Source organism: Tripterygium wilfordii, chromosome 12 (genome assembly GCF_013401445.1).
Source record: "Tripterygium wilfordii isolate XIE 37 chromosome 12, ASM1340144v1, whole genome shotgun sequence".
Classification (NCBI taxonomy): Eukaryota; Viridiplantae; Streptophyta; class Magnoliopsida; order Celastrales; family Celastraceae; genus Tripterygium; species Tripterygium wilfordii.
In genome coordinates this window covers 195,046-208,735 of record NC_052243.1, presented here as the reverse complement: position 1 = coordinate 208,735, position 13,690 = coordinate 195,046, and the positions used below count along the sequence as shown (strand labels likewise).

General features: G+C 37.5%; 2 protein-coding genes across 8 annotated transcripts; one reads left to right on the top strand and one right to left on the bottom strand.

The window, feature by feature from the left end:
* Positions 1–12: 12 nt before the first annotated feature.
* On the top strand, positions 13–6,085 carry LOC120010978 (protein PARTING DANCERS). 6 transcript variants are annotated; one of them, XM_038861961.1, is made up of 9 exons: positions 13–243; positions 2,782–2,906; positions 3,019–3,107; positions 3,177–3,272; positions 3,363–3,457; positions 3,532–3,572; positions 3,698–3,781; positions 4,266–4,444; positions 5,771–6,085. In XM_038861961.1, the coding sequence occupies exons 1-8, from the start codon at positions 177–179 to the stop codon at positions 4,413–4,415; spliced, it is 747 nt and encodes a 248-aa protein (XP_038717889.1). In that variant the 5' UTR covers positions 13–176; the 3' UTR covers positions 4,416–4,444; positions 5,771–6,085. The 6 variants fall into 6 exon arrangements, 5 of the variants coding, with proteins under 5 accessions (XP_038717889.1, XP_038717890.1, XP_038717888.1 ...); XM_038861962.1 differs by lacking the exon at positions 5,771–6,085 and adding an exon at positions 4,579–4,671; XR_005470963.1 differs by lacking the exon at positions 5,771–6,085 and having other exon boundaries at positions 3,698–3,945; positions 4,266–4,406.
* LOC120010977 (bifunctional aspartokinase/homoserine dehydrogenase 1, chloroplastic-like) lies at positions 4,858–13,650 on the bottom strand. Of its 2 annotated transcripts, none has more exons than XM_038861958.1 (18): positions 13,334–13,650; positions 12,009–12,076; positions 11,524–11,898; positions 11,285–11,373; positions 10,891–11,194; positions 10,724–10,776; positions 10,422–10,636; positions 10,233–10,320; positions 10,036–10,149; positions 9,195–9,293; positions 8,795–8,989; positions 8,557–8,639; positions 7,474–7,699; positions 6,994–7,139; positions 6,727–6,862; positions 6,269–6,352; positions 6,092–6,184; positions 4,858–5,438 (listed from the first exon to the last, which is right to left on the bottom strand). In XM_038861958.1, exons 1-18 carry the CDS (start codon positions 13,498–13,500, stop codon positions 5,193–5,195), a joined length of 2,781 nt encoding a protein of 926 aa, XP_038717886.1. In that variant the 5' UTR covers positions 13,501–13,650; the 3' UTR covers positions 4,858–5,192. The 2 variants fall into 2 exon arrangements, with proteins under 2 accessions (XP_038717886.1, XP_038717887.1); XM_038861959.1 differs by lacking the exon at positions 13,334–13,650 and adding an exon at positions 12,465–12,483 and having other exon boundaries at positions 5,193–5,438.
* Between the last annotated feature and the right edge of the window lie 40 nt (positions 13,651–13,690).

The window sequence follows — 13,690 nt, the reverse complement described above, 5'->3', positions numbered from 1 at the left end:
GGTGTGGTGATCCCTTCACTAATTTGGTGGCTGACAAATTGACTTGGCGGTTACTGTATAAGAATTGAGGCTTTGAGGAGGGTGTGAATATCGACTTTCCCGCTTCGCTCAAAACTCGAAACTCGTCTTCCTTGAATTGAAATACTCCCTGCTTACGAGCTGGAAAATCTTTGTCAATGGCAAGTTACGAATCAGGCTATAGAGATCCAGCTGCTCTAAATCCATCCAGCCTCACGAATTCAGGTAATGAATTTTTTTTTCCTCTGATCAGATCTTGGTTTCATTTCTGCTCTGCTTGGCTGCCGAGAGAACGCGGGACGAAAATCGAAGGAAAATATTTCAACCGGTATCGTCTAGTACTTTGCATTTTTTCGGTTTCCATAATTGATTCGATCATTTTCCAATTTATTTTACGCTCTTTTTTGCTCCTTAGGAAACGGAGGCGTAAATTTAAAGATATTATTTGTACAGTATGATTCTGTAGGTTTTTTTTTTCTTTTTTCTTTTTTTTTTTTGCGTTTCTGCATCTGATCTGTCGTTTATTTCGTTCGATGCTACGTTTCAACTGATATAAACAACAAGAGTGGAATCAAACGAAAGGAATTTTTAAGTTCATCATGTGATCTGCTTCTGTTTGTTCTTGTTTCCCTTCCCTTTTTTTGTTGATCACTTAAAAGCCAAAATCATCTACAGGACTATTTCTGTTGTTTCGAATTTCTTCGCCATTCTGTTTTCTCTTCCTCATTTCATGGATTGTGGCTACCAAGCACAAAATAGGCTTTATATATCTTGCTCTGAGAAAAAAAAAAGGAGGTGATAATACCTAACTGAGGATTCATTCGTTTGATTCCAACATTGCTTTTATTTCCTTCACTGCCAATTGCATCCATTATCCATATGCTTATTTTTATGCCTGGGACGTGCCAATGAAGAAGTCTTGGATAGATTCTGCCTTCTGATTGCAGAAGACTGTGATTGAATGTTTCTAGGTTGATGTGTACTTAAATTCTTACTGGAGCATTGCTGTTTCTCTTAGTTTTTTGAGGCCAAGCCTATCAATTATCGCACCATAGAAAAACTTAGTCCTATGTCATCATGGGAATCTCTTATCGAGTCAGGATCGATGACTATTTCAAAATATCTAATTAGTGTACTATTATACATTGTTACTGTTGTTGCCAATCAGTCTTACATGATAATTTTGTGGGTTCATATCAATAAGATGGATCAATGATACTGTAATAAGGAGGAATAGTTTCACTCAGTAGGTAGGTTCTGTAGCAATAGAAGCTATGTCTTTGTGCTTTTCACATATGATTGGAATATTTTGGAATAAAATGGAGTGAAGCATAAAAAATGGTGAATGTTTAGGTATACAAATGGTGAATGTGTAGGTATACGGAACAAGAAATGCAATACACTGTGATACACGAAGTAAGGACGGTGTTTGGTCAAGGATTGAAAAATCACTTTTGGTAGTAGAGCATGACCGCCAAAGTATTAGACTTAATCAGAACTGCGACTTTAGCTTAGAAGTATTGATTCTGAAACAAATGCCAGAAAGGACAGAATTCTCATGCTAATCTCTCTGAAGGCTATCAGTTCAATGACTTACATGCTTTTATGTATGTATTTTCTTTTATATAGTTATCAGTTGGGCAATGTCTCTAAGTTTTGCAGTTTTCTCAGGATTGAGATATTTCTTAGTTGGGGGTGATTGTTTTGACCACAATGGTAAACGTGATGGATAATTCAATCGTTGTGACAATTCAATGCGCAATATATTTTGCTTTCTAGCACTCTCAGTTCTTTCTTTACAAGGATATTTGGTTATAGGCATAGGCAAGAAGCTTCCTGTTACTTGGTAAACTTGAGTATCAGTTTACCGGCTCTAGAACGAATTTATTCATGATACCCCCAGGATCTGAATGTTATTTGTGGGCTTTGTAGGCACAGAAAAAGCCAGATTGGCCTATATAAGTACCTCCGGCATTTGGTCATAACATCTTACTTTGACTCTATAATAATATGCTTTTAAATATTACGACTGCTGAAATTGAACTTTCAAGTTAAGACTTCATTGATATCAAGGAATTCATACAAACTTTTCCTTAGCATTGAGATATCTTGTGAAGTTGATCATACAATTTTACTTTTACTTTCATCAAATTTGCAAAGCAAGCAGAAGCATGCACCAATCATTGCACACCCCATACATGTTGTAGAGAGGTGGTTTCAAGGACAGCATTGGCCATGGAGTAGTTTGTACCCAATAACTCAAAACTACTTAGGCTGGAGAGTAGAACCAGCTACATTGACCTGTTTGAACAATTGACCTCCCTTTGTTTATGTATCAACATGAGCTTTATATATCAAACTTTGAGCTATGGCTGTTTTAGAAAAATGCACTGGAATCTGACATGCCATAAAGGTGTTCCTATATCCTTGTGTAAATGTTGTGAATTTTCTGATTTCTACATTTATATTAGTGAGAACTTTCTGTTACTTGAAATATTTCAGATAGCTGCTCCCCTTCATCTGTGTCCTTGAACATTCATTTTTAGTTAGCTATTTCTTCAAGTTCACAAGATACTTTATATCTTGATTTTCAAGAACAGTTGACGTGAATATCTTATGCCAATTTGTGTACTATCCTTGAAAATGCAAGGACTGGTAGGCTTTGTTGCTGAATACTGGAGGTGTATACAGGAAAAATTCTCTCATGACTAAATGACCTCTTCAAATGCAGGGGTTAAATTCCATGCTGATTTACTGGTGCAGGTTGTGCTGGAGTCTGTATAATGAACAGCTCGTGGAGAGATGAACAACACCCATCTTTCATCAAATTCGTCTCTTCCTTCCTTGGCTCAAACTCATTCCGTCTTAACTTTGTTCCAATTGCACCTGTAAGTATGTATATGTTCTTCAGTTTGGTATTTTCCAACATTTTGCAAAATTGTCAAATCATTCAGCTTCTCAGACGTTTTTTTTTTTTTTTTTTTTTTTTTTTTTGTGTAGGACTTCATCTTCAACTGTGGGGGCTTGTCAGTAGCATTTGTTTTTCTGACAAACTGGGATTGCAACAATGTCTCGTCGTTCTTCAACAGGTAAACTGCTGGTACTTCTTTTTTCCTCTTGCATTATTTTTGCGATTAATTTGATCTGACTTTGTACAGGGTTAAGAAACTGAAGGGGCAGTTTGCACATCTCTATGTTGTTGTTACTCTTCCAACTAAGGAGCAAAATGATTCTTTCATCCGCTCTTACTTCAAGTGTGTCAATACACCACTATTCAAGTTGATTATTTTCCGTTTTGCTGTGGTTTTATAGTAAACACAAATGTTTGCGTTTTTTGAGCAAAGAAACGAGATGGAGCTTGGTAGACCACAGTTTGTACCCGTTCAAGACTTAGAGATGGGATTTGAAAAGATTGTTAAGATAGCTCACTCACGGGGGAGTAAGATCTTAATTGCAAAGCTCATTTAGTTGTTAGTCACTAATAATTATTGTAAAATTACCAGTGTTTTGCAGTGTGCAAGCGACAGGATGCCGTATCAAAATTGAAGGCTGAGGTTGGTTGGTGAAAGCTTCTATTTTATTTTCTTCGCTAGCTATACATGTTATATGCCAATTTTTATGTTTAGTTATTCAGATAAATTGAATTTCTTTTTTGAATGTACATCTTGTGCATGTGAAGAGGAAGCGATCAGTGGAGACAATGGACAATTTCCTGAAAGTAGTCACATCCGTACCAGGCATTGATAACCATGATGCACATGCAGTAAGTTGATGCACTACAAAACCAGCACTTTCTTCCATCATTCCTATTACTCGAAGGAACTCGCATCAATGAATATTATATGCGAGGAAAAAAAATGCAATTCTTCTTGGAGTCTCAACTCTCAAGTATTAAAAGAATACATCTCTGTACTGTCAATTTTGAAGGTAAGTGTTCTTAATTGTCTGTTACAACTTATAAAGTAATAACATGACCAATGCTCTTGAGAGTTGGAAGGTTAGTATGCGCCGAAAGAGTGAACCCCTTCTTGATGACATGACTGGCCCTTGTATTTTACCGTTGTGCATGGAGTTCATATGATCCACAATTTGCGTGATTTTTAAAATTGAAGCCACAAAAAGCCACTATTCTTTTCCTAGGCAGATTTGTGCTTCAGGGTTGTGAGATTGACTGGTGTAATCTATGGTCATGAAATGTTTTTTCTCTCTCTCTCATACTATTTTTATCCTTTTCTTCTTTGCTTCAGCTTAATCAAGCTATTGGCTCAATCAAAACAATTGCCAAGGCATCAAAAGAAAGCATTTTGGAGAACACTGACCTTTCAGCTGACAAGGCTGATGTGATTGTAAGGTTTTTCAGAGATCCAAAGTTTTACCTCAGTCCCAAGATCAATTGATATCTCGTGATTCAAGCCGGTTGTAGCAGGTAATTCAATTCAACCTTGTGCCTCTCATCTTTAAAGCCTGTTCGTATAATTCAATGCTGCCAACTTTTTTCTGGGATATATATCTTTACGTACGTCTGTCTGTCTGTCGGGCTAATGTTTCACTTTCACACTGCTAAGCCCTACGTTCCCTCGAGTTTGAACTTTGAACCCTGGTTTATCAACTCTGTATTAAGAGCCGTCACTTCTTTGGCAATACCGTGATTCCAATCACCAGTTGTTCCAAAGTGGATGGTTATCTAATCTTTACTGTTCATTCTTTCTTTTCTTTTTTTTCATTTTGTAAATTAACCCCAACCAATTGAGGTGTAATTCGCCCCCTCCTTCGAAAAAATTTAATCATATAATTGCATCCTTATTAAATTTTAAAAAATTGGATAATCGATTCACGTTGTGAAAGAACAATTGCACTAGCGCCAGCACTTCTTCTCATGACACACCACATTTTCCATTGACCTGCACGCCTTGAGGGTGGAGAATGGAGTCTGGAGACACAAAGGAGGTTTTAACTTGCATAAAAAGGGCAAAACTAAGAGTACAATATTCGACCCCCCCAAAACGCAATAACTTACGGCATCCTATTAAGGCAAATAAAACTATAGCTCAACGAATCACCATCCAAAAATTGACACACAACGTTGGCAAAATTACAAGAACAAAGCATGATAGAGAGGGGGGCAGGGGTGACTGACAATTAGATCAAAATGAGGGGGGCAGCATTAATGCCAATTATGACGGGGCACCAAGATAAGAGGCAAGCCGCAATATGTCACTGAAGATGCCACCAGCTGTGACTTGAGCCCCAGCACCAGGTCCTCGGACTATCAGAGGTTGCTTCTGGTACCTTGTGGTTGTGAAAGCTATGATGTTATCAGAACCTGACAGCTGTGCAAATGGGTGATCTTTCTTGTATCTTCGCAGCTCCACACGCCCTTCTTCCTTGATCACATCTACAACCCCAACATATCTCAAGACCTTCGAGAATAACAAACAAACACATTTAGAGCAGTTATCAAAGTGTTCAATTATAACTTATTAATAATGATGAGGCCAAGGAATTAACTAAACTGGGATACAGATTGGGGAAGAACTAAGAATCAAATGCAGCCAAACAGCATCAAAATACAACAGATGAAAGAACAATAATGAGCAAAGATGCCAGCAACTAGTAGTCAATCAAGGAAAACATAAGAGGAAGTTTCAACCACGTCTAATTCCACTTTCACTTTTCAAGAAACAGAAACTCAAGTGCACTATTTATGTTCCATACATATCCCACTAATAATTGGATATCTCTGACATGACAGGTACTACTTTACTTCTGGCTAATTTAGGACATTAAACGAGAGCCATTGTCCCAGTATGAAGGTAAAGGCTGGTTTAAAATACAGTCCCATTGTCAAAATTTTCTCACGGATTTTTCATGTGACATGCCAATACCATTTATTTTCCAATGACGTCATAACCTGCCATTATATTATCTACCTTGTGATACAATAATAGTTTAAACTTTAAACCATAATCTGATTAATTTTTGCCGGTATCTACTAACTATAAATCAAAATTATGCATTGTGCCACATCTATGAGGAAGAAGGAAACGGTTCAAGGGTCCCAAGAGCTACTCACTTCCCCAGCATCCTCGGCCTCTTGTCTTTGTTTGGCCATCGCTTTGTCAAATTGTGGTAATTGCTTCATGAATTCTTCCGCAGATGCACTAGCCTGAAAAAGATAATTGGAATAGTTCATGACCTGAACTTTCTAACATTTCCAGGCCATATTATTATCAACAAAATTGATTCTTACCTGTAACGGTTCCGGCACAAGATTTTGAACAGGGAGATCAGAGAGTTCCAACCTTAAGCCAGATTCTCGTGCAAGAATTATCACCTGCAATTTTTGTGAACTTGAAATTATCTCTTTGCTTCTGGAGATGAACAATGCAATAAAGAAGCACCAAAGTTAATCTCCCGTCTTCCCCGTTCCTACTACATAAACCCTTTTTGTTTTTACACACAACTATATTAGCAACAGAGGCAAATAAACAAAACCGTGTCTATAACCCTTATTTAAAATCATGGTGTTGCTATTATGCTTCCCCTATAGATGACTCTGCCCCCACTTTCAATTCCGCACGAAATAATTGCCTCATTACATAATGATGGGAGTCCTCTTTAAATGGTTCAGGATATGGTCTACCAGGAAATTTCCAACAACTGAACATTAACTTATCAGAAAGCTAAGTGAGTTAACGTGCATCATACCTTTCTAGCAACATCTGTACCAGATAAATCATCCCGAGGATCTGGTTCAGTATAGCCCGACTCTTTTGCCTCTGCAACCACGTCACTGAAAGCTCGTGTACCAATGAAGTTGTTGAAAATATAACTTAATGTCCCACTGCAACAACAAATTATAAGAGGAAAAATCATCATCAAAAGATACATATGATAACCTCATTCACATATTTTAGTTGTTTGAAACTGCTGGTGTGCCCGAGTTTGCCTATATGACACGCAAACATGACCAACCTGAAAATGCCTTCAATGCGCAATATCTTGTCACCAGTTTCTAGAAGACCTCTTAAAGTACTAACAATTGGAAGGCCAGCTCCAACAGTTGCTTCATAAAAGTAATGTGTATAAGATTTCCGCTGAAGAGCTCTCAGCTTTAAATACTGCACATTTCATCACCGTAGTCCCAAAGTGAGATACAATAAGGTAAACAACACCCGTGCACAAGGCTCCCGCAGTGGGCGGGGTTGGCGATGGGTAAGATGTACACAGACCTTACCCCACATAATATGTGGAGAGACTGTTTCCAGGAATTGAACCTTTGACTTTTAGGTTACACTCCTGGAACTCTACCACAGAGCCACATGTTCACTTGTTCCGAAGCAAGATACTATGAAACAAAAAGACATATTCAATTTATTCTACTACATGTTTGACAGAATGGTCCAGGAAACCGTCTTGCCATATTACGATGAGATTTAATTTGATATTTATTACCTGATCAAGAGGTCCTGAGTTTGCCTTTTTATTTGGAGTGATCACATGAATCCCTCTCCGCAACCAATCATAGTAATAGCTTGCAACACCAGCATCTGCTGTGCAATCTACCAAGACAGTATTTGGAATGAAGTGGTTTTCATGCACATTTTTAGTGAATTTCTCCAGGTCAGCCACTTCTCCATTCTCCTTCATAAGTTCTCTCCATCTTGTTAATTCAATTCCTCTGCAAACCAAGATAAATGTGTCAGAATTGAAGACCACATCCATATTCAAGAGTTCCATAAATGGTAATATGCAGTGAACATTGGCTGTCTGTTTCATGACCTAACAACAAAACATAATTATTGGGACAAGGTAGGTTTTTACACTCAACCATGTAAACAATGAGAAAAGATGATAAATAACGGTTTTAAAACAAAAAAAAAAAAGAAAAAGAAAAGAAAGAGATGGAAGTTGCACCAAGTAGGAAAGACATTCGTAATGATATAATTTTGTTGTTTGCACCAGTAAAAAATAGCCCGTCGATGAAAAATGTCATGCTAGATATTTTTGCATCCCAACATCACTAATGATGGAAGAACTTTGATATGCACTTCTACTTCACAGAAGAGAGAGGACAAAAGACTCCTACATAGAATGCTCAAATTCAATCGAACAACACAACAGGATCTATGAATATTATGCATTCAAACAGTTAGAAATATGTAAAAGAAAAAACAAACAACAAGAACTTAAATAAAAGAAGGGAATATAGTTAGCCCAATCAAAAGCTCTGATTTTAAGCTTCTCAGAGCTACGAAGGTTTAGTTTTATTTTCATACTGGTAGTATCTAACAGGCAGATCAAGACAAGCCTTGGCAAGAAAAATAAAAGCTTAAAGGTATAAACAGAACTCATCCTCAAATAAGGCATATACTTCATACCATAAACCCTATCATATTGGCGACAAGCAATTCTACCTATAGCATACTTTCATATATCATAGTAATAATTTTGCTTATGGGTTGGCACCTGCTCTATGCATTTCCTAATAATTTCTTCTTTATAGTGATCAAAATATAAGGATATTCATGAACTTACACGTCACTTAAAAGCATGGTTCTTGAGCCAGTGATTCCCATAACACGTAGATCAATGTTAAATTCTTCCTTGAGAACAGCTGCCTGCCAGAAAAAGTTCCACTTACAACATTTAGCCATATCATTCAGCAATAACTGATTTTTCAAAGCATGTTCAATCCTCAAATATAAAATTGCTGCAAATGCTGACATGTAAACATAATAATGAAACCAATGAGAGATTCTCTCTGATAATGCACCTGATCCCTAAGCTGGTCAAGCAACGTGGCACCAATCAAACCGGGTCCAACAATCCCCATTGCTATTGTGGTCCTTGAAAGAAAAAACCGTGAATGTACAGCCCTTAAAGCCCTCACACAGTCCTCACGTTTGACCACCACAGTAATGTTGTATTCAGAGCAACCTTGAGCTATGGCACGGACATTGATATTAGCCTGCAGGGAATTTGCTTCAAACTCTTTCAGTGAGCAGATTACAAAATAACTTGATAACAGCAGTAACCTCATTTTATTTTTTCCTTTTAATTTTTTAATGGAAATTTTATTAAAGCAGCAGGAGGGGAGCAACAGTAACTTCAAATTCATTGAGAAAGAGGACATAAAGATTGAGCAAACCACTATGACAGAGAAATGACTTTACCTTCGCCAAAGCATTGAAAAGAGTAGCACTGACCCCTGGAGTACTAGCCATTTTCTGGCCAACTGCGGCTAAAATGCTACAATTTGGAATGACTGCAACCTGATATGAGTTTAATTATTTGAAGGAAATGATTAATACAGGCCAAAAACTTTCAAGAATCATGGCAAAAGATGTTCATAGTGATCAAACTTCTTAAAATGAACTTTACCATAAGAAGACAAGCTAGCAGTATTTTAATGGAAAATCAGTGAAGCACAAATTTTCTTTTGAAGGATAGAAGAACATTGTGGCTGAAAAAGCAACAAGAAGGAGCTAACCCTTTATAGCATTTACAGAATAGAGAAAATCTCATCCAAGCAAAAAGCAATTTACTTACAGATATTACTTTGAAAACATGATCAAATCATAAGTGATCTGAAGGTACATGAGAAATAATATATGAAATAATATTCTGCATTGTTGGCATCTCACACCTCTATAAAAATGGTATAGATGTTACACTACCCAACCAGTGAAAATCACAAAAAGTTGTTGAAACTTCAAAACTCGTGTATGTATTAAGAAATATTAAGGAAATTGTTTTCTATATCTCGCAAGTATCTCATGGAATCATGTACTTTGGGCAACTCGCTTTTAATTTTCTCGTTTTGTAGTGAGAAGTGTATTATGAGTTGTTCAAGCTCTAAGAGTCCTACGTAAATTCTTAAGACTTCTGCGTTGCTATCTTCTTTGGCAATGGAAATTACCGTTCAAGAACCAATATCCTCACTTATCAAAAAAAAATCCTCTCTATCAAAATAAACTATTAAGGACAAAAGTACAATTAAATCGAGGAGAGCACCTGGGAAAGACGACCAGCATCTAAAGCTTGGCGAAATCTAGCCTGTAAAGCTTCAGCAACAGCTTTAACTTCCTTTTCAGGAACTGCAAAGCAAACAGAGTGCTCACTGCTAGCCTACACAATAACAAATAGCTATTCGCTAAGCATCCATCTGCTTTTAAGAAACCTGCTAAACTGGAATTAGCTGATGCACGTACCTGGGAAATCATAATGACGTTGGCTCCCACATCTTTTACAGCACCAAAAATGGTGCTAGCTGTACCGGGAACACCAGCCATTCCAGTTCTGCCAAAAGAGACATGATATGAATGGAGAAGTACAATGTGCTCAAATGTTTTCCTAAGGAGTTAGATGAAACAGGAACTGAGAGAGAGAGAGACACTTGCCCTTCAACATTTACAAGAGCCAAATTATCTATTGTTGCAAAACCTTTAACAGGAGTGTCCAACTTCTCATCATCTCCATCTTCATCAACAGAAGGTCGGCATATCATTGTTCCAGGTGCAGAGAGGTTGAAAATATTCCTTATTACAATTGGAATGTCATACCGCATCACTGGAATAATGGTGCGCGGATGTAAAACATTCGCTCCAAAATATGACTGGAAATTCAAACGAACTCCCCATGAGAGATGTATTTTGCAAATTTATACAATTTCGACAGGTAATGGACGAATGCTTTAGCTCACCATTTCCCAAGCCTCTTGATATGACAACGTCTTCAGTATCACAGCTTCACTAACTGCAACGAAAAAAGGAAAACACTCAGATTATGTTCTCAATGTATTGGAGCTTGCCAGAAATACAACAAAAGATGAGGCATCAAATATGCCATGCCCCATTAAAGATCTGGCACCTTTTCTAGGATCTGCACTATAAACTCCGTCAACATCAGTCCATATAGTGACCTGACGAGCCCTTACTAGAGCACCCATAATTGCTGCAGAGAAGTCACTTCCATCCCTCTTCAAAGTTGTAGGGATATTTTGAGGTGTACTGGCGATGAAACCAGTTGCAATAACTGTCTTAGAGGAATTTTGAGAGAACCACTTTTCAAGTCTTTGTTCAGATTCCTCAAAATCAGGATCAACTTGATTAGAACTAGTAGGATTTACAATAATTACATCCCTTGTGTCCATCCATGTGCATTCCACCCCAAGCTGCACCAATAACCACATGCATCAGATAAGTCCAAAAAAAAAAACCAACTAGAACTTACCTTGATCGAATAATGTAATTGATTACTGCACCTTTCTCACAACTCCTGATAGCATCTGTGCAGACCACAACTCTCCATGTCCTACAACAAAATCCGAAAAGGATTCTGTTGCATGACCGGCTGTAGAAGAAGAATCACTTTTAGTGTTAGTAAAGGTTGCAATATTCTTATAATCTGAACAAGAAACCAAGGTTTGGAAGTTAGAACAGTTTACTTTGAAATGTGTAAACATGCAGGCCAAAAAATCTCGATAAAGAGAGCGAGATGTACCTATATATATCGCACGAAGCATTGCTCTAAGGTTATTAACATCATGATGTAAGCGGGACAGAAAACTAGCAAGTTCTTCACCATCTAGCAAGTCCATGGCTGTCGATTTGTGTTTTTCGAGCACGGCATCCAGTGCAGTTAAATACGAATCATCTCGTGATTGAGCCTTGTAAATGAGCTCATACATCATATCAGTCACCTTTGACATTGCCGACACAACAACCAATTTCCCCAGAGAATTATCATTTATGATAATCTCTGCAACATTCTTGATTCTCTGGGAACTTCCCACACAAGTGCCACCAAACTTATGAACAGACCACATGTCACCTTTTGGAAGGTCAACTCTTTCCATTGAATTGTCCAGTGAAACATCTGTTCCGATAAAGATAACATCAACTAAAACGAAAATCTCAATCTAATAATCAGCAATTATTTAACCATAAAGATGATTTCAATTTTAAATGACAGAGCAGGTGGTGAACCTGTGACTGAAGAAAAGACTTGGATGCATGATGATTCATTCTTTCCCATCTGAGAAACAACATCCAATCTGAAATTAAAAAACAAAAGTATTAACTTTTTGGCAGTTGGCTCCAAACAGAGCATATATGCCTGTTCAACAATCAGTTTCAGGCAAAAATATTTATTTAATCCACAAACAAAAAAAACACTTTTGCAAATGTATTTCAACAGGAAAAATGCTACTACGAAAGCAGCACAAAAAATCATATTCGCAACACAAGGTCACTTGTCAGACCGGCATATAAATCCAATATTATACCGTTATGTCAGGGGGATAATCATCAAGAACGCAATATAAAGGCCAGTCCAATAATGATTTGATAACAAAAACATAAAAATATACACAAACTATGTACTAAATGACTATAATTCAGAATGATGGTGATAACAACTACATGAGGGGTTTTTGTAATTTCCTCTCAGCTTCTTCCTCTGTGTTCTACGCAAACAGTCATCATCATCAGTATTTGATCCTTGTCCCAATCTGTTTGATTTGTCAGCAAACAGTGAAATGTGTAAAGTGAAGTTTAGCATTCAAAGGAATTACTAATACTAAATAGCTAGGTGTTAAGCTTTAAAAACAAGCTTAAAGGAGTTGGAGAAATCAAGAGCAACCTAGAATTTTCACACGTTTTGTCCTTGTAAATCAATATAAAATACCACCAATTTTGGGATTACTTCCCTTGCTTTCAGAGGCAACAATATCACACTAAAATCAATAGTTCTTGCGCAATCAAACAAAAAAAACAAAAGAATAGCAGTAGTCAAGTAGGTAGTTCCAAAATGTTAACCAAATAGCACTCAGTGATGATCCTTATTATCCTGTCCCACAAATTCGGGGAAAAAAATTTGCACAAATACACGAGGCATTTCCACAACTACATTCTCGGAAAACAGTAGCAGTACTCCTTGTATATGAAGAGAAGTATGCATAATTGCATATCAATGAAAACATAAATACAGCAGCATATCATCTTTTTTGTAGCTTCGATTACATATGCACACGCTCCCTAATCTTTTCAATTCTAGAAATCTCAACACCACATACAGCATCAAATCAAAATCAATGCATCTCAATTTATTTTGTCGTTTCTCACACTCCACTGCGAACACCATCCAGAAAATAGTCCAAACAACTGCAGGAATAATCTCAGATAAAAATAGACGCGTTGATTTCAGTTCTTAGAAGCGAAAAGAAAACGAAAAACAAGTGAGCATAGCTACGAACCGAAATTTTCGGTTCTGGCATCCACAACAACAAATAGTAAAAACAAAATCACCATGCCTGCAAGTAGGAGAGTGTCGGAGAGTATGGAGTGGCCCTCCGCAATGAGAAGGAATGAAACAGATCTTCTCCTTCTTTTCCTGCTTCGGCTTAGGCTCGCAGCGAGAAAATGCTCTCGAAGAAAGAATGCGCGACGACGAGTGAGAGATCGCAGCAGAAAACGCCATCACTCCTCTTTCACTCAGCTCCCGCACAGACAAGAGGAAGGAGAGATATTACAGTCGCTATTCTTTGGCGGCTTTAGCTCGGTTGCAGCAGTGAAAATAATATGCACGATGATTAGATGAGAGTGTTGTTGGGACTTGGGAGAGATCTGGTGTAGGTTGGAATACAAATTCAGATTAGACTGCCAACTAG